Raw genomic sequence first — 24,196 nt, 5'->3', positions numbered from 1 at the left:
AAGTGTGAGCTCCCTCTTAGAGGGACTTTTCCTACTCTCTTCAAAGTTAAGATTGTGCACATTAACTTTCAGGAAGATGCTGGGGTTTGCTAGGTTGGTAAAAAAAAAAAAAAGAAAGAAAAGTAAAAACGTCTTCAGTGTTTCAAGACAGGGTTTCTCTGTGTAACAGCCCTAGCTGTCCTGGAACTAGCTCTGTAGACCAGGCTGGCCTGGAACTCACAGAGATCCTCTGCCTCCCAAGTGCTGGGATTAAAGGCGTGCGCCACCACCGCTCGGCTTTGATTCTGGTTTCAACAACTGCTTGGACATCCTCCTTCTTCCCAGCTGTTCTCACAGTTGTTGGTCCCGGAAGAGCCTTTTGACTGCCTCAGTTTCTCTTTACCTAAAACAGTTTCTCTCTAGCTGTGTGTTCTTGGGTAATAATGTCACATTTTTTTGAACCTCCATGTTCCCTCATCTAAGGACACACCTCATTTGAGCTTTATAGATTACTGTATGTGGATCCCATGAAATGTATCACACGTCAAATACATAGTAGTGCTCAAGTGATATCACTTCCTGTCTACCCTCGGAATTAGCTGGTGTTTTATTTTTATCGTTTTGTATGAGAGAGAAGGCTGATGCTATGAGTTGGCAACAGGAAGCTGGAGACCAGGGATGCAGCTTTTTTTTTTCTCTTTTTCTCTTGGGGGATTGAACCTAAGTCACCCCCCAAACTAGGTGATTGCTCTGCATTGTGCTATATACCCAGCCCTATTTTTTCTTTTTCAAGTTTTTAAATGTTTACTTTTTATTTATTTGTGTGTGCACACATGAGCACTCACGTGTTAAAGCATGCACGTGCAGGCAGAAGACTGCCAGAGGGAACGGGTTCTGTCCTTTTACCAGGTAGATCCGTGGGCTTGAACGCGTCATCAGGCTTGATAGCAGGCCTTTACATGATAAGTCATCTTAATGGTCCATTTTACTTTATTTTGAGACATGGCATTGCTAAGTTGACCAGGCAGGCCTTGAACTTGTGAGCCTCCTTGGTTAGCTTCCTGAGTAGCTGAGATGACCAGCCTGTGCCACCAGGCCAGACTAAGAGCTCCACGTTCTGTAAAATGTTGCTCATTTTGCTTGCACACAAGTGGCTTTTGTTTCTGAGAGTATCCAGGAAAAAAAAGTGCTGTCTGAGTAGAGACCTTGGCTCAGCTGCAGTTCTCGAGGACTGAGCGGTGCTGTGGAGAAGGTAGGAAGAGTATTTTTTAACAAGGACTCGTGTTTTTCCGTGAGCCCTGAACTAGGGAGGGTCTCGTGTACAGTCCTGTTGTGAACCAGGAAGGATGGCAGTCCAGCAGGGTCAGCCGGCACCTGCTACTTCAGAGACTGTAACCTCCACCCAGAAGTAAGCAACCAGTGGAGTGCAGCCGGCCCGCCTTCCACGCTCGCCAGCCCTGTCTTCATTCAGCTGCATATGCCCAATGCACCGTGTCAGCTGAGTTCCTTGGGGGCTTGGAACTCAGTGTAGAACACCTGCCTAGTGAGTGTAAGTCCCTGCCTTCCAGCCCCAGCACTGCAAAAAAGAAAAAAAAAAAGGGTTGAACTCCCAGCATATGCCCATCAGTGCTCTAGGATTGGGGTAAAAGGGAACCCTTATGAGTTACTCAGGAGGGAGGAGAAACTGTGGGGAGTAAACCAATGGCTATACAGTGGCGTGAACATGGAAGGAGTACTGAGGTGGGGGACACACAGTGACCAGGGGAAGTGGTCTGAAGTTAAGGAGCTGGGATTGGGACAGGGTCAGAAGCAAGTATATAAGTTGGGGGGGGGGGGTGCAAAGGCCGAGGCAGGAGGGAATGGGAGCATTATTAGACCAAGAGCCAGGGGACAAGACACACAGGGTCTGAGGGGACGGGTCCTGAAGGCCCCACAGTCATGAGAAGGATCGTGAGTGGTATATGTTCTCTGATGAGACATGGGACAGGCCAGGTGCTCAATGGATCCTGAGGACAGTGCTCCAGGGCTCCATGTAAAGGCGGAGAAGTAGCCACCCCAGATGTGTCAAATGCCAAGGGCGGGGTGCACCAATACTGACCTTTCCTACTGCCTTCCACACTGTTCCCTTACCAGTGCTGCTCCACAGAGGACCCGAGTAGAGGAGGTGTTCTCTCCCTTTCTTGTGAACCATTTGGTTCTGGAGTCTGACATTTGTGACCTGCTCTACCGGCTGCAGCCTGCTACCTGTGTTTGATAATGGGTCTACTTCTCCTTACAGGGGCTAGGCTGCTTTCTGTGGCCTGGAGCCTCCTGCCCTGCTGGCTGTGTATGGGTGAGAGCTAAGAATGATTTTTTTGGGATGACTGGAAAAATTCAAAAGAATACTTTATCATGTGAATATTTTATAAATTTCATGACATGAAAAATCATAAAATGCAAGTCTGTGTCTCCCGTTGCTTTTCTTGCCCCTCGTCTGCACATCTGCTCACCTGTTGCACCACCACTGCATTGGCAAAGTCAGATGGATACCAACAGACACTGTCTGCCCACAGAACCAAACATAGTCATTCTCGTCTCAGGGAATGGGTTCAGACACTGGTTCACCAGATCACTGACAGAAAGCACGTGGGCTTCCTGCAGGTACCTTTTCCTTCTGCTACCTTCCATAAAAGAAGTGCATGGGAAATGGGCATACCACATCTAGGTGTGTGATTCGTTCCCCTGCAGAGAGCCCCTAGCTTGACCCTTGCTCTTGTGGGGGGGATGGGTGAGTCCTCAAAGAAGGCACCAGGAGCACGGACTTTTGGAGCCCTTTCCTATCAGAGAGCAACAGCCTCTGCAGCAGCCCGGGCCAGGGTAGGTGGTCCTGGACATGGGGGACTAGCTAAAATATATTTGGGGCCACCCCAGACTCTGAGCAGCGGAACCAGGATCTGCATGTTAGCCTCCTCCCCAGGGGCTGCTGTGAAGTGCATGCATAGCTGGGAATGAATGGTAGTGGCTGCTCACGTGATCACATTGGATTTTTACAGTGATCCCGTGAACCCAGGTTACAGATGGACAGATGGGTAAACTAAGACACAGAAGACAGTCAGTAACAAATGTTTATGAAAAGGTTCACATGGGGCAGATGCTGATGGCTACAAACCCTGAGCCAGGTTGGCTCAGATGCAGCCCCTTAACAATGGCAGGAAGCTGGGGTCAGTGGAAGATGAGCTGCCGTCACTGTGGTGGGCTATGGCCTCTTCCTTCCCTTGATGCCTAAGTCCTTGGCAGGGGTGGAGTAGGGTGGCATTGAGTATTGAGTCTGGTGCTGCTTCATGTCCTGCTTGGGTCCTGTAGTCTGAATCAGTGTTCATCCTTTGGGCTCTCACAAGATGGCCCAGCACCAGGTAGTTCCAGGGCTACACTGGCTGTCACACACACACACACACACACACACACACACACACACACACACACACACAGAGTGGTGGAAGCCCTGTTCCTTGGAATCACTTTTGTCTCTGGGGACTGTGCTACAGATGTCCTTAGTGCTTTGCCCAGGCTTCCCTTCCTCTCTCTCTTTCTCTCTTCCGTTTTTTGGGGTGGGGTGGGTGTTGTTAAGGGTAGAACCCAGGGCCTGTTGTGCAGGCATGGCCACAGCTCAACAGTGGGGGCTGCTGTCCTCCATTCCACAGGGAAACAGTGGAGGAGCTCCCGCAAAGCCACCCACTGCGTCCTGAGTTTACCACCTGAGGGTGAAGCCCGGATCCCTGGAGAGGCAGGCACGGGGAGAGAGAAGCATGTTGAGGCTGTGCTGTCAGTGGCCCCTGTTGGGTGCAAGGCTGACTCTCTGGATCTGGCTTAGGTCAGTAGCGGGACCTCTGGTGGAAAGCACAAGGAAGGTGTTGTCTACTGAGTGTTAGAAGTAATTAACGTCCAGGCTGGGTTTCTGGGCTAGTGTTCACTGGTGCTGAGAGCACCCAGCAGTGTTAGCACGAGCCTCAGGACTGAGTCAAGTTGGTGACGGACGGATGCATGGATTCGTAGTGCTAAGGCTGGGGCAGTAGCTCAGTCTGGCTCCCAGCCTTTCGCCTGGAGACCTCACTCTAGGTCAGCCTGCTGCCATGGCGTGTGTGGCACAGTGGTGCCAGAGGTCAGGACCGAAGAGCCTTCCGGTTGGCAGGCTCCCAGCCTGGGTGCTGTGTGATTCAGAGTCACAGCTAGCCTCCAGAGCACAGGGCAGGAAAATACTGGGAAATGGGCACCCTCCCAAGGCATTGCCCATCTCATGCTAGGATAAGCCCAGTCAGTACCAGCCAGGAAAGCTGCACTGGCCAGCGAGACCAGCCACTCCTGCCTCAGAAGCATCCCCACCCTGAGCTTGCAGTTTCTGCCTGGACCTGTGAATGGCACCCTACTGTGACACAGGGCTCTGAGAGGCAGCTTTCTCTGTGACTCGCCTTTTTACCCAGGAGCTGTCCAGGGCTTAGCGTGCCCGCGGTTCAGACAGACCTGCCACGTCCCTGCTATGTGGCCTGGGGCCAGCACCTTATCTTCTCTGAACTTCAGTTCAGCTGGCAAACTCAGTCTGATTCACTGTGGTGGTTGCAGATCTAAAATGGGTGTGTGGTGGATGTCAGCTTGACTGGTCTGGAATGTGCGTGTGCAGCAGGAGGCCAGGAGATGCCCAGTTAAAGGCAGTATAGTAGCAAATGCCATTCCAGAGGCCAGGCAGAAGGGCCACAAACTCACGGTTAGCGTGGACTATACAGGGAGGGCCTGTTGCAAAGGACAAGTGCTAAAGATTGGATGGCTTCAGGGTAGAATGTTTGCGTATCGTGTACAAGGTCCTGGGTCCCATTCCCAGACACCAAAAGAAAAGAGATCCTAACACTAGCAAGGCAGAGCCAGGCAGATCTCTGTGAGTTCAAAGCCAGCCTGGTCTACAATGCGAGTTCCAGGACAGCCAGGGCTACGTAGTGAGATCCTGTCTCAAAGGGGAGAGGTGTTCACTGGGCTTGATGGTGAGAGGAATAACACAGGTGCTCTAGAGTGTAGCACGAGCAATAAAACCCCAGGGACAGAGACTGGGGTTCAGCCTGGAGGTCAGAAAAACAAAACAGCTAGCCACTGGCTTTTACCTCTACCTCAGTCTGAAATGGCGATCCTGCCTCCAGGAATCTCAGAATGAGACTGAATGAGAGCTGTCTCCTCTCATCTTATATTCCTCTCTAGGGCTGGGATTAAAGGCGTGCACCACTACCGCCTGGTTTCTGTGGCAAACTAGTGTGGCTACTGGGATTAAAGGTGTGTGTCACTACTGTCTGGTCTGTAAGGCTGACTAGTGGGGCGGTTGTTTTACTCTCTGATCTTCAGGCAAGCTTTATTTATTAAAATACAAATGAAATATCACTACATTTCCCCTTTTTGTCTAAATAAAAAAGGCTATAACTAATATAAGTATAAGAAAACTATATACAATAAATACAATGACTATATACAATATATACAGGCAATAAATACATCAACAATGTCTAGGAAACAAAAGCGCAATTTCCGTCTACACTAGAGGCCACTGACATTCCCAAGCCTGACCCAGGTGATAGTCGTGCCATTTGTGGAGAGGAACACAGAATCACTTGCAGTCTGGAGAGTTGTCCCAAGCATAACCTGAGGCACTGTGGGCATGCTCAGATGGCAGGGGGTGGAGGGCAAGGGCAACAGCCACAGCTCAGGATGAGGGCGGGGAATCCTGACTCTGTCTCCTCCCAGATCCCCTACAGGGATGGTCCATTGTATCTAGCCAGAGATTTAATCAAGTTAACCCAAAGATCTCCAGGGAGCAGGGAGCTGGCCCTGTTTTCCTCTGCTGGTAGATTAATTTTTTTCTTCTTTTGTTTTTTTTTTCTCTCCACCACTTTTCTTCTCAAGGAAGAGGAAAACCGCCTTATTTATTATCATCACTGTTGGCATGGCAACACAGTCCTATGTTACTGAGCTACAGGCAGCCCCACAAGCATCCCAGCCGCCACAAGCCCCACCCCAGGCCCTGCCCCAGCCACCACCCCCAGCAGCACCCCAGCCTCCCGCTGCAGCGACTCCCCAGCCCCAGTATGTCACCGAGCTGCAGAGCCCCCCGCCGCAGACGCAGCCTCCGGGCAGCCAAAAGCAGTATGTGGCGGAGCTTCCAGCTGCCCCTGCGCCCTCACAGCCTGCCACGCCTGCCCCATCCCCCGTGGCTCAGCAGTACATCGTGGTCACCGTCTCGGGTAAGTTCACACCCACATTCGTGGAGAACGCTTGGAAAATCTCTGGGAGGAGTTCTGAGGAGCATCCAGGGATCTTCTCTGGGGCTTCCTGTGGGATTTGGGGCATCTTTGGGTAAAGGGGGTCAGGTCAAGCAGAGATACTTCTGTATCCCACTGGGATGTTCCTGTTCTTATCTGTCCCCAGAAAAGATGGGATGATGAAATTCAGTTTGCACAAACCTGCCCACCAGCCCTGGGCCTCTCTGCCTAGGTTTTCTTGCTGATACAAGGACCATTGTGGCTTCTCTGTCTAGGGCCATGTGAGAGGTGCTTAAAAGGCTGGTCTAGAGGGGTCCTTGAGAGGACTGCCTAGATGGCTCTGATGTGTCCCCTCTCTTCCCTGGGGGCCAAGCAAGCTCCTGTGTCCATGACCCTTGTACCATGGAGAAAGTCTAATGCCACAGCATGAGAATGGGGAAAAGGAAAGGCTAGAGCCAAGAGAAAAACCCAACCACTGCAGGTGGCCCATCCTGGCCCAGCGCCCTAGGTCTGCTTTGTACCTCTGAGGTGTCACTACAGGTCCCTATCCTCTGTCCCTTCCCCCTTCCCTTCTTGGGAAGCAGGGGAAGGAGGAAGGTGCTGCACTCACACGTGCCCAGTGTGGTACTTTATCCTTGCCGTGTGCCCTGCACTCTTTCTGCCCTGCACTCTTTGCCCTGCCTGAGCGTGCAGCTGACCTTAGTGGGATCAGGTACTGGCCCCGCTACCCCAGCCTCTCCTGTAGGGTCCGCAGCTCCTGCCAGACGTGACCCTTTGTACACATCCCTCCTGCAGCTAAGAGACAAACAGCATGTTCACCAGGACCCCTCAGGCTGCCCTCTGCCTGCACCTGCAGTCTGCTTCTCAGCATCTTTTATACTCAGATATTCTCTTTCCCTCCTGCTTCCTCGTCCACACGCTCCAGCTGGGGTCCCTATCCCCTCACCACATCAGACTCATCGATCACTCCGGACTCTTGTTATTCTTGGCCTCTCTAGGCAGTGACTGGCACGCCCATTCCCCTCCGATCGCAGACCTGCCCCGCACACCTGCCCAGATTTCACTCACTCCTCTCATCTTCTTGGTCGCCTCAGCTGTCTGAGCCATAGGCAGATCTCAGGCTCAGGCTGGGCCCCTCTCTGCTCCAGCAATCATGCTCTCATGACCTGAGAGGTGTCATGGCTCCTATTCCCTTCTTCCCAGAGCTTCACAGACTCTAGACCAGTGCTCTACCAGTGAACTACATCCCCAGCCCTCTTTTTACTATTTAGTTTGATTTTTTTTTTTTTTTTTTTTTTTTTTTTTTTGGTTTTTCGAGACAGGGTTTCTCTGTGGTTTTGGAGCCTGTCCTGGAACTAGCTCTTGTAGACCAGGCTGGTCTCGAACTCACAGAGATTCACCTGCCTCTGCCTCCCAAGTGCTGGGATTAAAGGCGTGCGCCACCACCGCCCGGCTTTTACTATTTATTTTGAGACAGGGTCTCAGTAAGTTGCCCACACTGGTCCTGAAACTACTCTGTAACCCAGGCAGGCCTTCGCCTTGTCATCCTTTTGCCTCAGCCTCATCAGAAGCTGATGGCAGGGTATGCCACCAGGTCCAACAGTGGCACAGCGAGGGAGGCTAGGCCACAGAGCGGCTTTTAGGTTAGACAGACCTAGGCCACTCTCACTAGCTGCAGGTGGGGAGCTAGCATGCTACAGAGAACAAGGCATGTGTCAGGCTAGGCTACAGCTCTTCTCTACAGTATCACTGCCAGGCTCTCACCCCTGGCTCAGACAGTGGCTTGTTGCCTGTTTTGCACAGTGGTCCTGGGGAATGTCTTCCCACGGTCTCACTTCTGGCAGGAGAGATCCCATCCCTACAAAGGACCCCGCTGCCTCCTGAGCTCTGAGGAAGAGGAGAGGCTGCTACCTTGTAGATTCTGTGTCCCTTTCCCAGGTTGCCCATGTGAGCCAGTCCTTTGAGGAAAGAGAAACTGAAATAGGGATGTGCCTAGGCCAGCCCCTGGGCCAAGAGCAATCTGGGCTGACCAGGAACCCTGCAAGTTCACTGCAGGGGGAAGGCTGCCCCTTGCCCCTGAAAGCCAGACTACAGAAGTAAGCTGAGACCTTCAGCCTGGGCCTGGCATGCTCTGCCCTCAAGTGACTTTGGTGACAATAGGAAGGAAGCTCAGATTTCCCTGGCCAGCCGGTACACATCCATAATCCCTGTCCTCCCCTGAGAGGCCTCCAGAATTTAAGGTGGAAGGAGGTGATGCAGTCTAGGAGGGTGAGGCCGAACTCCTGGTTAGCCTGCAGGAGGCGCTGCAGCCACCCAGGCTTCTCTGTCTCCTTCAGCTCCTGATTTTTTCCAGAGCTCAAGAGGGCTGTGCCCACAAGAGGGAAATAGGGCTGCTTGTGAGCATTTTAGTGAAGGTGGGGAAACTGAGGTCCAAGAAGACCTAAGACCCTGGAACAGCAGAGGCCCAGAACCTTGCCCTGAACTTTCAGAAGAGAGGCAGATAGATCTGTCTACCCTTGGGGGAAAGGGGCCTGGCTGGTGAGGCTGCCTTCAGTTTCCTGAAGAGCAGCTTGCTCTCTAAGCTGAGGGGTGGCCAGGTAGACAGGTGGGAGAGTCAGATGCCTGGAGGAAGTAGTGACCACATGGACGAGATAGACTGTCTCACCCAAGCAGGAGATGAGCTCTGGCTCCTAACTGTAGCTTTCAGGGCCTCCCTGCCTATGCACATGCCCAGAAGAGAGATGGCTAACAGACACAGCTGTCTCTTGACTCCATATTTTCCCTTACTTTCCTCCCAGCTCCCCTTCCAAAACACAACTAGGAAGCCCTTGGCCCATTCACCCTCCTGGTGTTGATGGGTAGGGGTGAGCCTGGGGCCATAAGGACCACCCTAAGGTAGGTGATGACAAGGTGGATAACTGGTTGGAGCAGATCCCCAGGTGTGCAGCTGCAGAGGGTCTGGATCAATGCCCTGTGTAGCTTCCCACCCTGAGCAACAGCAAGTCCATGGGTCTCCGGTCAGCAGCCATCCTTGGGTCAGGCCTGACTCCCTATATTCCAGACAGTGCAGGTGTGTGGGGTGGGGAACCTGACTCTAGGCCAGCTTAAATCTCACTCAGATGGACTGAAGGAGAGGTCCTTCTCAGGGGCCCAGAGACACCTACAGCAGTTTTTTTTTTTTTTTTTTTTTTTTTTGTTTTTTTTTTTTGGTTTTTCGAGACAGGGTTTCTCTGTGGCTTTGGAGCCTGTCCTGGAACTAGCTCTTGTAGACAAGGCTGGTCTCGAACTCACAGAGATCCGCCTGCCTCTGCCTCCCGAGTGCTGGGATTAAAGGCGTGCGCCACCACCGCCCGGCCCTACAGCAGTTTTAAGGGAAGATTCCAGCAAAATCTAATTACTGCTGCTTAGAATTGGTGCAGCTACCCGAGAAGACCTGGGGAGAGCCACAGGAAGTCTGCCCTGAAAATGTCCCCACATCTGACCACATCTGGTGCATACTCAGATGCTTTGAGGCAGACTGGGCCAGTCTCCTGGCCTCGCTAGGCCCCTTTCCTGTGTCCCTTATGGAGAATGAGCTCTATAATTGAAACCTCAACCTTGAAGTGTCTCTGAGGGCCCCAGCTTCCTAAGCCAGTCTGTGTGATCCTACCTAATAAGACCAGCAACTTGGGATTGGTATGTGGGGTTGGGCAATGTGGGCATTCAGGGAGACCTAGGAACCAGGCCAGGCCCCCAGCTGGATGATACAAAGTCTCTGCCACATGCAAATGAGTGAGAAAGGCAAGTACTGGCTCCAAGGGCCCAGAATCTATTAGAGCAGCACCTGGTACAGCAGAAACAGTATCAGGATTCACAGCCCTCTCTTTGATAACCCTTGTTGCCATGTAACCCTTCAGCCCTGTGAGGGGCTAGGTAACCTCTCTGGACTCCTACCCCTTGCCCACTGCCAGATCCCAGGAAGATGGACCTGAGGCCTTGGTTCCTTTAGGCTCTACTGGAGACTGAGAACAGTCACATGGCCACCCCAACCTGACTTTGACCCCTAAACTGCTGAGGAACAAGCTAGGCCACAAATAGGGGATAGGCCAGATGACATCCCAGCTTGGGTAAGACTCTCTTAGCTAGTGTGTCCCTCTCCACTTCCCTGCTTCCCCATGAATCACTTAGTAATGTGTGTACGAAACATGACCTGCCTCTGACTGATAGCATCCCTGGGTACCAGCCTTCCTTCTGCCCTGCCGCAGCCCCCTCACAGCCTCCATGGAGCAGATTGTTTATCTGAGGGCATGAAGGCGTTCTGAGCTCATGGCAGGGATTAGCTCCCCAAGGCTGCAGGTATAAAGCCACCTGCATACTCTGCTGCTCCCGCAGTGCTGGCCTCCTGCGTCTGCTGGACAGCAGGGTTGGGAGCAGGCAGGGGCACCATGTTCTATGATCCTCTCTTCTTGGCTGCCCGCCAACGTAAGTACCTGCACTTTGGGCTCTAAGTGCCTTGTTACCTCCCCTCCATTCGGGTAGGAGAGGAAGGCTTGGGGCACTTTTGACCACCTTGTCTCCTAAGAAGCCAGGAGAAGCCCAGTGCCTTGACCCCTCCTGAACTGTCAGGTTTTGAGCCGGGGGGGGGGGGGGTCTAGTCTACCGCCTGTCCATATCCATGGTTCTGTTTGTGTGGGAAACAGGCTCCTCAGACATACAACGTCAGAACAAAGAAAATCAGGGGCCTCATTCCAGATATCAAAGATCCTGGGTCTCTAGGTCCTCATCCCATCCTGCCACGTTCCTCTGATGGATGCTAGGAAAGGCCAGGCTGTCAGAGAGACTTACCTAAATTTAATCTCCATGGGAAGTAGAAAAAGACCAGATCTCCCGAGTAAACTGGGAGCATGGGGGCCTTGGGGGAGGGGAGAGGCAGCGAGGGGAGCAGAGAAAAATATAAAGCTCAATAAAAATCAATTAAAGAAAAGACCAAACTGGACTTGGAGAGGCCAGGTCCCATTGAGGGTGGACTACAGGCTGCACCGTCCTCCACTGTTGGAGAGGCAGAGGCAGCACTGACTTCCCAACCTCTTCCCACAGAAGGTGCCCTGCGAGCTAGTGAGACTGTGTCAGAGGCCAGCCCCAGTTCCACAGCGAGCCAGACCGGTGTCCCCACCCAGGTGGTACAGCAGGTGCAGGGCAGCCAGCAGGTAGGACATGGCCTTCGCTGGGGAGAGGGGAGGCGATCTCCCCATTTTCCCCGCCATGGACATCTGTTTACCTGTCTAATCAGGATATGGCAGCAGCCACCCTCTTGGTAAGCAACCCTAGTTCAGCCCCTTTCTTCTGCCTCCACAGCGGCTGCTGGTCCAGGCCAGTGTGCAGGCCAAGCCAGGCCACGTGTCACCCCTGCAGCTTACCAACATCCAGGTGCCACAGCAGGTAAGGCTTCTGCTCTAGCCTCCCAGGGTAGAGAGCCAGTGCCCTGCTGCCAGCCTGCCTGGCTTTGGGCAGTGCTTTCTGCAGACAAGATCAGATACCCTAGGGGCTGATGTCCAAGCAGCCTCAGGAGTATTGTACTTGTACTGAGAACTGGGAGGATTGATAGCAGGGAACCTGTGGGTCCAGCTCCAGCCTCTCACAGTCAAGTCCAAGAAGGCCACGGTCTGGTGCTGGGGCCTTTGACCATTTCTAGTTTGTCAGCTCCTATTTGGGTTGTGCTAGAATAATGACGCTGCAGCCCAGCACGGGGGCATATTACATGTGCTCTACCACGAAGCCACACCCCAGCCCAGGACAAATATGTGTTCTTCTCTCTCTCTCTGTCTCTCTTTTTTTTTTTTTTTTGGTGGGGGGGTGTTTTGAGATAGGGTCTCATGTGACCTTGAACTCCTGATCTTAGGATTGCAGGCATGCACCCAACACTGGGCTCTAGAACACATTCCACATGCCTTCTGAGCCACGAACCAACTCTGGCTTTGCTATTTGGTTTCAGGGCTCAACAAGCCCTTCACCGCACATGAGCTTGGGTGTCACCCGCTATAGAGTAGAGCCGTAACTGTGCTGTGTTGGGATGAGGGGGCAGTTCCTGAGTGCCTAGAACATTCCTAGTACTTAGGTGCTCAGTGAGGTTGCTAGGGACTGGCATGGGGCTCAGAGGTGGCAGTGGTGTCTGTGAGGTCCAGGTTCTATCCCTAGCACAGGAAAATAACACCAGAAGCTTGGCTGTGTCTGGTAATGCTGGTGACCATGCTTGTTTTTCTCCCAATTCCAGGCTCTCCCCACACAGCACCTGGTGGTGCAGAGCACAGCACCGGGCACGAAGGGTGGCCAGGTCTCCCTGACGGTGCACAGTGCCCAGCAGGTGCACTCCGCCCCTGAGGTAAGTGGTGCCACATTGACATCTTCCCCGCTTCTTCCCCTGTTCTAGCCATGCACCCCATATCTGCTACATGGCATATTTGCCTCCTCCACCAGTTTTTGAGACAGATCTCACAATGTCATTCAGGCGGATACAAAACTCCTGGCTCTTGTGTTTGTTTTCGGTTTTTTTTTCTTTTTGGTTTTTTTGAGACAGGGTTTCACTGTAGCTTTGGAGCCTGTTCTAGATCTAGCTCTTGTAGACCAGGCTGGCCTTGAACTCACAGAGATCCACCTGCCTCTGCCTCCGAGTGCTGGGATTAGATTAAAGTCTTGTGCCACCACCACCCAACCTCTTTTTGTAGAGCAGGCTGACTCCTAACTTTGGATCCTCCTGACTCAGTCCTGAGTGCTGGGTTGCAGGTGTACACCACAATGCCTGGCCTCTCATGAAGAACTGAATTCACTTGCAGCTCCTGAGTCCTAGCACCCCTGCTCCATGGACCCTGGGTAGGACTATCTAGCCACTGCCTGTTCCTGCAGCTGAGCTAAGGTTGAGAGAGCTGTAGTCCAGAAAGAAAAGGAGTCTCCTCTTCCACCTTCAGGGCGGATAGAGTCCTTCATTGGGGCCTTGAAACACACACACACCCCAGTAAGAGTTTGGAGGTCACAGGCTGGAGGCAGAGGCAGGTGGATCTCTGTTAGTTTGGGGCCAATTTGTTCTACACAGTGAGTTACAGGACAACCTGACCTATTACATAGTGAGATCCTGTCTTCAAAACAAAACCTAAAAAAGAAAAAATACAGGGCCAGATGCCAGGCTTAACTGAGTCTTCCGGCCTTGCAGCCAGTATTTTCTGTGTCTAACAGAGCTAATGGCTCTGCATGTGTGGCCACATACTCACATTCGAGAGGCTGAAGCAGGAGGATTTCAGATGGGATGCTAACAAGTTTGATACCGAGACTGTCTCAGAAAAGCTGATGAAATCCGTCATTCATCTGCGCCCTCTTATCAGAATCACAGTTTATCCTAGCGCTGCGTGCCCCACATCAACACGAGCCCACCCACTTGTGTGGCCCAGGGACATGGGGTCAGAAGCGCCCAGTGCACTGCAGCACGTGGTGGGGCAGCAGATGTGAAGGTAGATACCACACTGGAGGAAAGCTCCCAGCCTCTTCCTTCTCACTCGCTGCACCCCTTCTGATTATGGAAGCCACAGTGGACTTTGATCCCCCTGGGAGGATTGGAAACCCTGCCGCTCCTCCCTACAGAGGCTTATGCTTACGGCTGCTGTGGGGTATTCCACCCTCTCCAAGGGGTCCTTCTCAGGCAGGTCTGTTAGGTTTGTTAGGGCCTAGGTGCTCCAGATACAACCCAGGCCGGCCCTGACATTGTTCCTGTTTGTTCTCTTATAGAGGTCACCAGTGCAGGCCAACAACTCCACCAGCAAGACAGCTGGGGCTCCTGCAGGCACTGTGCAGCAACTACAGGTCCACAGCATCCCTCAGAGCGTCCCTGTCACCCAAGAGGTGCCTGGCCAGGACGGGTAGTAGCTAGGGCTAGGGGTTTAGACCACATATCCATCTCTGTGTTCCTGACCTGTTAGAGCCAAGCAGATGGTCCAGTTCCAGCCTACCATGTGGGCAGGTGACAAGAGCCTCTGCTCTATCTAGATTCAGTGTCCCTGGCTGTGGCACTTGTAAAAGTCCCTCAGAGGTCACGTTCTGGCTTTGAAAACTCACACTGGTAGGCCAGGGAGACGGCTCAGTGGGGAAAGGACACTGGCTTCCAAGCCTGACAGTCTGAATTCCATCCTTGAGCCCTGAATGACAACAGGACAGCCAACTCCTACAAGTTATCCTCTGACTTCCACACATGCCACACACACAGTAAAGAAAGAGAAAAGAAAACCCACCTTGGGATGGCTGGGGGTGTACTGGGTAGAGCACTTACCCATCATGCCAAGGCCCTGGGTTCCATCTTGATTCTGCAAAACCAAAGACCAAGAACACACATTGGCCTCTTTCTGCCAGTTTACTGGGGAGGGGGGAATACCAAGGCCAAGTACTTGTTTATTCTTGACGTGTCAGGGTGAGGCCTCAGGTTTTTAATATTGTTTTTAATGTGTATGGGTGTTTTGCTTGCATGTATGTGTGTACCATGTGTGTACCCAGAAGTGGAGCTAAAGACAGTTGTGAGCTGCCATGTGGGTGCTAGGAATTGAACTTGGGTCCTCGGGAAGAACAGCCAGTTCTCTTAACCATTGAGCCATCTCTCAAGTCTACCATGCTCAGGATGTGCCCAACCTTCCAAAGGAAGCCAAATTCCCCAGTGCCAGCCACAGTGGCCTGAGCAGACCAAGAGGCAAGGGTGGTCTTGTTTGTCCTTGTTAACTGCTTAACTTTTGGGATTTTTGGCCTCAAAAAAGAGGATGAGACAGATTTTGTGTGCCCTCATAGTTTAAGCTACTTGATAGGCTGAGGCCAGGAGAGCTCAACTTCAAGGCCATCTGGGCAATGTAGTCAGACCCTGATTCAGAACAAAAATTGAAAAAAAGTGCTGGGGATTTAGCTTAGTGGTAGAGGGCTTGTCTAGCATGCATAAGGCCCCAAGTTCCCCACTACTAGGCTGAAAAATCGGCCAAAGCCATAGAGACTCTTCCCTAGAGGAAACAGAAACCACCCAACCCAAAGGATTCACAGATTCTTCCCTCCTTGGGCTAGAATCACTCTGAACCTCCAGATAGCCAAGCGTCAAGCAGTAAGGAACCTGGAAGGCCTGTGTTGCTGGACCCCACAGGGAAAGGCTGCCCTCTGCCTGGGGAAATGGCAGCCTTTTCCCTAGGGGGCTGATCTGAGGTTCCCACGCGTGCATGGGACTTGCTGCCCTGGTTGCCATGGTTACCATAGTCCGACTTGCCTCTTTTTTTTCCCAGAGGTCAGTAGTCCAGGCCACTCCACAGACCAAAGCTGGCCCGGTACAGCAGCTGACCGTGCAGGGACTGCAGCCAGTTCACGTTGCTCAAGAGGTGCGTGTCTCATCTCTCTGTGTTGGGGCAATCAGACTGGGGCTGGGCTGTGGTTGGGGGTACAGGCACCAAATCCCGAGGGAGGAATGGAGCCATCTTGGGGCCCGGAAGGTCAGAGACAAATGGGAGCCCTCGAGATTTGAAGGCCTGCACAAGTCAGGCTTCCCTCGGGCCCTGGGCAGCTGACTCCATTCTGAATCCCCATCCGGGCACCTGACCGCTCAGGACAAGGGGCTTGTTAGGAGAGGTCTGGATTTGAATCCCGCTTCTTTCTGATACTGCCCAGTCCATTCCTCACGTCCCTAACAAGACACCAGGTGGGGAATCTTCAGCCGGTTGGCCGTGTGCACACAGCCCGGTGACCCCCCAGTGTCTCTGTTTGTCCTCCAGAGCTCAGGCAGTCAGTTTCCCGCTAGGAAGGCAGAGCAGCGAGAATCCCGGCCCACGCCGCCGCCGGAGCCTCCGCCCCGGCCTCCCGGGCCCGGGCCAGCGTGCTGTGGCGAGGCCTCGCAGCTAGGCATCCCTGAGCAGCCGCTGCCCCATTACGAGCCGGGCGTGGAGCAGTGGGTGGAGCTGGTGGGCGTGCTGCCCCCACACCTGCTCCTGCCGCTGCAGAGGGTAGTCTTCGAGCCACTGCCGGGGCTCTCTGCCCGAGCCAGCCCCGACCTGAGGGTCAGGATCCACAGAATACCCCAGGTGCTAGTGTTCGGCACCGCCCTCAAAGTAGGTGGCGGCGAACAGCGGACACGGTGGGGGTCGGAGGGCGGTCGGGGCGGGGCGTCCTGCCCGCCTCTAAGCGAAGTCCAGGTCTCAGGCTCCGCCCCTGCAGTCCAAGGAGGGAGGGGTGAGACGTCTGTCCCGCCCTCCAAACTGCTGTCAGTCATTCCAGGTTCTGCCTCAGGAACTGAGTCCCAGGCTGCGCCCCTGCAAATCAGGGTTGGGGTTGGAGGTGGGCTATCCAGTACCCGCCCCTAAGGTGGTGTCGGTTCTTTCAGATTCAGTCCCGTGAACCGACCCCGCTCCAGGCTCCACCCTGAATATTCTGCTTGGGAAACTTTCAGGTTTCCAGAAGCCCCTCGGGCCCTGTTTTTAATTACAAACAAGACACACACGTGCCTGTGTTTCCCACCTTCCAAATCCATTGTAGAATCCTATCTCGCGTCCCTTCCCTTGCCCATCAGCATCCGCAACCTCTTTGTTGTTCCCAACCAAAGCAGAGAATCCCAGCACCTCCCATTTCTCAGCCACAGCTGAGGCCAAGGCCTGGCCTTCCCTCTTCAGTTTGCACCTCTGGCCCATACTATTCAGAGAACCCTGATGCTCACCCTTCCACCTGGGGTTTATCTCGGGGTCAGGGAGACTGGATGTGGCCAGCGCTGACCCACTGCCCCGCTCTCCCGGCTTCAGGTACAGCAGCTGCAGCAGGTGCCTGTCCCACATGTGTACCCGAGCCAGGTGCAGTATGTGGAGGGCGGCGACGCCAGCTACTCAGCCAGCGCCATGTAAGTGGACAGAATGATGGAGGGAGGGCGCACATCTGCTTAGGGCGCCAGACCACAGCTCTAGCTCCCAACTGGCATTCAAGGCTTCGGTGGTAGCCTTACCCCCATGGGAACTTCCCAGGGCAGCCACCTACCTGGGATATAGGCTGCTGGTACCAAAATGGACACTGGCCAGCTGGGAAGGCTCCTCTAATTACAGGCTGTGTGGTTAGATGGCTATTTTAGAAGGAAAAAGGAAAAGAACATACATGTAAGTATACATATGATATATATATAAATATTTATACATATATTTTTACAATATAAGTTTTTCTTTTTTGCTAGGGGGTGGCACACACCTTTAATCCCAGCACTCAGGAGCAGAGACAGGCAGATCTTCATCTTCTGCTCCTGAAGTGCTGGGATTAAAGGCGTTCACCACCACTGCCTGGCTAAATTTATCTATATTAAGCAGAAAAAAGCAGTTCTTCAGTTCTCAGGTCTGACCCTTAGTGTCCTACAGAGTGTCCTGTTTCAGCAGCACTGGGGAGACAGACAGGAGGATTTTTTTTTTAGATTGATTCATTTATGTGCAAGGGGAAGACATGTGTATGTCATGGTGCACATGGAGCTCAAAGAACAACCCGAGGAGTCTGTTTTCTCTCCATCCCATGGGTCCCAGGGGTCAAACATAGTTCCTCAGGCTTAGTGTCAGACACCCTTACCTCCTGAGTCATCTTGCTAGTCTCTAGGAAGATCTTGAGTTGAAGGCTAGTTAGCACAATTAGGTCCTGTCTCCAAAAAGCCAAAATATAAAAGAAATGATCCATTTCTTTTTTCAGAAACACAGGCTGACTATTCTGTCTCAAAATTTTCCTTGGGGCCTGGGGAGATGCCCTGCTTATTAAACATGAGACCCTGAGGTCAGATCTCAAACCTACATAAGAGCCCAGCATGGTGGCTGGCATGCATCTGTCACCCCAGAGCCATCTTCCTGGCCCTCGTGTGTGTTTGTGTGTGTGTGTGTGTACAGGGTGTATGTGTGCGTGCGTATGTGTGCATGCACCATGTAGTAAGTGCAGTGCAGAGGCCAACATTGGAGTCTGTTTGCTATGTGCGATTTGGGACTCAAAACCAGGTCTTCAGGCTTGTTGGGCGGCACCCCTGCCTACTGACCCATCCGCCTGACTCAAGTTTTCATGTCTTAATCACTGACATTTTGAGAGGGCTCCAAGATTGAAACAGAGGTGGCTCTGCCTCTCCACAGAGCCCTCTACGTGCACTTAGGGTGGTCTTTTGCTACCATTCAAACCTCTTGTCTCTGCTTGCCCAGTGGTGCCTGGTTTAGGAGGACGTCCAGGCGGCCATCTTCACTCTCCTCAGCCTTCCCTAGCCCTCTTTGGTTTGCAGCCTGCTAAGATGGGCCAGGTTTATTGATGTCTTCCTGCGGTTGCAGTTGAGCTGCAGCTTGTGTTACAGGGCAGTGTCTCAGTACACGCTCTAGGTTGAAGGGCAGCTCCCTGCCAGGAAGAGGTAGGTGGCACAGGCGCTCCTCTGCCTGCCCACAGTCCTCTGGGTTTCCCTCCCCTGAACCCCGAGCTTACTTGTTCCTGGGGGCAGCATGTGTGTGTTGTACTTGACACTCTGGACCCCACTGTATCTCCTCCACTTCTGCAGTAAGGGAAATGACACTTGTCCCAGACTGCTGCCGCATAGGCCGGTGTAAGTCACCCACAGAGGGCCCGTGAGATGGCTCAGCAGGCACGTGCCTCCAACCTTACGACCTGAGTTAAATCTCCAGGACCCACGTGGCGAAAGGAGAGATGCAGCTCCCACAAGTTGTCCTCTGACCTCTACACATAGACCATAGTTTATGTGTGCCCCTCCAAGTAACAAATAAATATATAGTTTTTAGAAAATAAACAAGAAATGGTTGCTCATTCAGTGCTCAGGCCATCCCCATCCCTTATATGTGAAGGTGGCCACACTGATGCTCTGTGGCTTCTCTGGTCCTCCCCTGGAATCCCTACTTTCTGTGCAGGGCTCACTGATCATGGCCTCATGTTTGATTCTTGCAGCCGCTCTAGCACCTACCCCTACCCTGAGACGCCGATCTACACACAGCCAGCAGGCACCAGCTACTATGAGGCTTCAGGCGCAGCCCCCCAGGTCAGCACACCGGCCACTTCCCAGACTGTGGCCAGCAGCGGCTCAGTGCCCATGTATGTGTCCGGCAGCCCGATTGTCGCCAGCTCCTCCAGCAGCGAGGCTGGGGCCAGCAACAGCAGCGTGGGTGCAGGAGGCAGCGGGGGAGGTGGCAGCAGTGGCAGCGGCAGTGGCAGCAGCGGCAGCAGTGGAGCAGGCACCTACGTGATCCAAGGCGGCTACATGCTAGGCAACGCCAGCCAGTCTTACTCCCACACCACCCGTGCCTCACCAGCCACAGTAAGTGATGTAGCCCTACTTAGAGGAGATGGGAGGTGAGCACTCGGGGGCAGGGCGGGGCGGGGGGGCTTTGGCTATAATCAGGGTATAGAGACTCAGTGGTCGTGGTCCAGTGGTCATCTGACCCAGGAGCCCCGATGTCCCATGCAATGTAGCCTTAGGTGATGCTCATCAGCTGTGTGACGCTCTAGGGACAACTCCCGAAATGTCCTTAATCAGAATTGGTGGTGAGATGTGGGCTCCTAGAGTTAGTGTTGGTGGTGCTGAATTCCAGCCCCAGTCAGGCCAGCCAATAGGAACCGTGGGTTGGGTCAGAACACCTGTCATCGTCTCCCCCACCCTCCACAGACACATCCCCTACATACCAGGGCACCCTGGTTGCTAGTCTTCACTAGTTTGTTTAGTCTGTTTTAGAAGACTGTGCTATGAACCATGTGATTTCACAGCCCTGTGGGTCCTCAGGTGCTGCTTAAAATGCACATGCCACTGGGTGAGGTGGCGCACGCCTTTAATCCCAGCACTTGGGAGGCAGAGCAGGCAGATCTCTGTAAGTTTGAGGCCATCTACAGAGCAAGTTCCAGGATAGCCAGGGCTACCCAGAGATACCCTATCTTGAAATACCAAACCAACCAAAAAAAAAAAAACCAAAAACAAAACCCCACACATGCCAGTAGAATGAGCAGGTTCTGAGGAGGCGGAGTTCTTCGAGCCTGGGACAGACGTCCCTTGCCCTGTGTGCCGTTGAGCCCACATGATTAAGGGCACTGAGAAACTGTGTTATGTGGTTTTTTTGGTTTCTTTTTCTTTTTCCAGGTACTTGTTTTGAAAGAATTTAGATTCGCAGGAAGCTATAAAAAGGACAGCATGCACTGACTGGGTGGCATGGGCCACGATCCCAGCACTGGGCAGTCAGGAGCAGGCTGGGAACACGTGGGAAGCCAGCTGGGGACACAGAGCATGGATTTCTTTCTGTAGACACACAGATTGCTGAGGCGGCTCGGCGGATAAAGGCACTGACTGCCTGAGTTCAGTTCCTGGAACTGATGTGGTAGGAGAGAACCAGCTCCCCTGACCATCACATGCATTCCATCCTCACAGAATAAATAAAGGAACATTTAACAAGAACAGTTAACAGAAAGGGGCTAGGAAATGGCCCTGTAGTCAAGGGCTTGCTGTGAAAGCGGGAGGTTCTGAGTTCGAGTCCCCAGCACCTCTGTAGGGTTATAACCCAAATGCGAGGATGGCAGAGGCAGGGAGGTGCCTCATAGCCAGCCAGACTTTAGTGAGAGATGCTTTCTCAAAAACACAAGGTGGGGTGGGGCTGGAGAGATGGTTCAGTGGTTAGGAACACTGGCTACTCGTCTGGAGGACCTGGGTTCAATTCCCAGCACCCACATGACAGTTCTCAATTGTCTGTAACTCTAATTCCAGGGGATCTGACACCCCCCTTCTGGCTCCTATGGGGGCCAGGCAATATGGTATACAGATATACATGTAGGCAAAACACTCATACATATAAAATAAAAACAATAGCAGAAACAAAGCAGACAGCAACTGGGGAAGACAGCAGCTGTCAGCCTTTGGCCTGTACACACATGCTCCTGTGTGTCCGCTCATATGAACCCTTAAACGCACACATAAACAAAAAGTTTTAATAAAATGCGCTGAGAAATGCACATTGCACACTTTCCTGGGCTCCCTGCTCAGTCCCACTTCCCTAACAGACAGCATCCAATCCAGAAATCTTAGTTTGCTACCAGGGTGGTTTCTGTCTTTTGTTTTTAAGACAGATCCCCCTTTGTAGCCCAGGATGGCCCTGAATTTGTGATCCTTCTGCCTCAGTTCCCCAATGTATGTGATTGTAAATGTGGAGAGAAACCTGCCACAGTCAGGATACATAAATAAAGCAGGGAAGGCTTGCCTGCCTGTGTGAGGTGCTAGGTTCTGTCGGAGCAATGTGGGAAAATGCAGGCTGTTTTACCCTCAGAGATCTCATCACTTCATATTTGCCCTCTTCTATCTCCCCCAAGAACCATGAATCTCGTATCTGTCTCTATAATGTCACTTCTAGATGGACTCCTAGTCTGTGACCTCGGGAGACTGATTTTCATTCCTCGTATATTAACAGCTTTGTCTTTAAGTAGCTGTAGGTGGCGAGTGTATTGGTCAGTGCTGTTCTAGAAACTTTGAAAGACTGTAGTTCCCAGGAATACCGTGACAGGATGTGTGCCTTACAGCCGGCCAGGGTGGCTGTCCAAACCACAGTGAAAGTAGTTTCAGAGCACACAGCCACACGGTCTCAGAGGATGCCGAGAATTGTCAGCACTGCCCTGTCCTCTCATGTACCCCAGGTCCAGTGGCTCCTGGACAATTATGAGACCGCCGAGGGCGTGAGCCTGCCGCGGAGCACCCTCTACTGCCACTACCTGCTGCACTGCCAGGAGCAGAAGCTGGAGCCAGTTAATGCCGCCTCTTTCGGCAAGCTCATCCGCTCGGTATTCATGGGTCTGCGCACGCGCCGCCTGGGCACCAGGTTTGCCCCACCCCCACCCTCAGCTGCCCTGGGCCCCAAGGGCATATGCTCTCTGCCCACATGATCCACCTCAACTCCAGGTGGTCTCGAACCACAGGACCAGAACCCCTTGCTCCTGCTCACTCCACGCAGCCCTAATTCTTGTGCCTACCTCCATCTCCTTACTCGGTTACCCCTTGGCCTGCTCATCTCTCTTCCAGTTAGTAGCTCAGGCATCGTTACATGCATTCATCCGTTCGTTCATACTGTCCTTGGTGATGTACTTGATCTTTGTCTCAGCTTTCTCATGTCTGTCCAAGCTTTCAGGAACACCCTCCGAAGGGTCGGGGTAAACTGGGGTTACATGCTCAGTATAAGTGCCTCACATGCCCTTACGACCAACAGCCATGTGCTTGCTTGGTGTCAGAGTTGGCAGTAAGCGGTGACTCCTACTGCCCTGTCCTCAGTCCTGGTACCTGATGTCCTTCCTTCTTCAGCTCAGCGGGGTACCTTTTTCTGCCCAGGCCCCTAAGTGAAAGGAAAGCTGTGTGAGAACCCCAGTATCTTGCCCAGCTGGTAAAGCACCTCACCACTTCTTCCCAGGGGCAACTCCAAATACCATTATTATGGCTTGCGGATCAAAGCCAGCTCACCCCTGCTGCGGCTGATGGAGGACCAGCAACACATGGCCATGCGAGGCCAGCCCTTCTCCCAGAAACAGAGGTAGGAGCCTCCTGCTCTGGAACTGAGCAGGAGCTGCCAAGGCGGCTATACTGTACCATTTGACCATGCCCTAGGCGAGTCTCATCAGCCTGCCCATCCCCCCACCAGGTGACTTATCCCTTCCAGGTGACCCATCATTTACTACCAACCACCCTCCATCAGTCCTCACCTGCTTCCCATCCCCACCCAGCCCATTCCCTCAAGAACCTCATCCCCACACAGCTGGGCTTACCCCCCCCACCAGGTGGCTTAACCCCCTCATCCCAGCTGGCCCATCACCCCACCAGCCACCCCACTACCCCTTCCCCTCCAGGCTCAAGCCCATCCAGAAGATGGAGGGCGTGGCCAACGGTGTTGCCGTGGGGCAGCAGAGCACAGGGCTGTCAGACATCAGCGCCCAGGTGCAGCAGTACCAGCAGTTCCTGGGTGAGAGCCGATGGGCAGGGCAATGCAGCCTGTCCCGGGGACTCAGGAGGGCCCACAGGGGGAGTCTGTCTTTGTGGGATTGTTCTATCCCCAGAAACCTTCTCTAAGATTTCCCAACCCCATTTTTGTGGGTGGGCGTTTAGACAGGGTTTCACTGTATAGTCCTGGCTAGTCTGAAATTCACGATGTAGACCATGCTGGCCTCCAGCTCACAGAGATCCACTTGCCTCTGCTTCCTCAGAGCTGGGATTAAAGGTGTGGGCCACCGTGCCTAGCCCACCCTGTACTTTGGAGACGAGGTCTCACTGTCTAATCAGGGCTGACCTAGAATTCGTGAGTCTTTCTCCTCAGCCTCCACAGTGCTGGGATCCCAGGGTGTGCACCATCCCGTTCCTTTCTGTCATTTTTCTGTCTGTGCACCCAGCGCAGCCCGGTAATTCTGAATCCCACACCAGCAGGTAATGCCTTGGATGGCCCAACAGTGGTCCCCTAACTTGACAGGCGCTCCACCCTTGTTGGTCTTCAGCTCTGTGTCATGTGACTAGGAGTAGTAACTGAGGGCGCAATGTGTGTTCAGTTTCTACACACACAAAAGATGTAACAAGGGGAAAACAAGGCCTACTGGTGACACTGTCACACGGCCACACGGTGACACGGTGGCGGGGATTGAAGGGATGTGCAGATGATGCTCAGAGTCAAGGGTGGCCCTGGTGATCCATGCTAACCCTAACCCGTGTCCCTGTGGTATTAATAGGGCCTTTAGACCCCTGCTTGCTTGGCAGGGGGCTGCCTGGCACTTGGTGTCTAAGGACCAGTCAGAAGCAGCACTCAGCAGGACAAGCACGTCATCTGCTCTGTGGAGGAGGCCATGGGGCCTTGGGCCAGTAGCTCACCCTGCTTGAGCCTCATGTTCCACTGCATACATGGGGATGACACATTGGGAGGAAGACAGGTGACTAGGAGAGGTCAGCAGGTGGACACGGCCTCATGTTG

At 53.1% G+C, this 24,196-nt stretch overlaps 1 protein-coding gene across 4 annotated transcripts in view; it reads left to right on the top strand.

Annotated features, from left to right (window-relative positions):
- The window catches only part of Rfx1 (regulatory factor X1), a 30,381-nt gene that overhangs the window by 1,431 nt on the left and 4,754 nt on the right, over positions 1-24,196 (top strand). The window contains exons 1-12 of one of the 4 annotated variants that reach the window (XM_057753374.1): positions 2,516-2,619; positions 5,896-6,233; positions 11,328-11,437; positions 11,586-11,669; positions 12,502-12,609; positions 14,004-14,117; positions 15,524-15,616; positions 17,024-17,118; positions 19,176-19,542; positions 21,894-22,075; positions 22,658-22,777; positions 23,091-23,203. In XM_057753374.1, the coding sequence (XP_057609357.1) occupies positions 5,936-6,233; positions 11,328-11,437; positions 11,586-11,669; positions 12,502-12,609; positions 14,004-14,117; positions 15,524-15,616; positions 17,024-17,118; positions 19,176-19,542; positions 21,894-22,075; positions 22,658-22,777; positions 23,091-23,203 (1,684 nt within the window). In that variant the 5' untranslated portion in view covers positions 2,516-2,619; positions 5,896-5,935. Of the gene's footprint in view, positions 1-2,515; positions 2,620-3,676; positions 3,830-5,895; positions 6,234-11,327; positions 11,438-11,585; positions 11,670-12,501; positions 12,610-14,003; positions 14,118-15,523; positions 15,617-17,023; positions 17,119-19,175; positions 19,543-21,893; positions 22,076-22,657; positions 22,778-23,090; positions 23,204-24,196 lie in introns of those variants that run through there. The other 3 variants (XM_057753372.1, XM_057753371.1, XM_057753373.1) reach the window with 3 other exon arrangements.

This window comes from Chionomys nivalis, chromosome 21 (genome assembly GCF_950005125.1).
Source record: "Chionomys nivalis chromosome 21, mChiNiv1.1, whole genome shotgun sequence".
Taxonomy (NCBI): domain Eukaryota; kingdom Metazoa; phylum Chordata; class Mammalia; order Rodentia; family Cricetidae; genus Chionomys; species Chionomys nivalis.
This window is presented reverse-complemented; position numbering and strand designations above follow the sequence as displayed.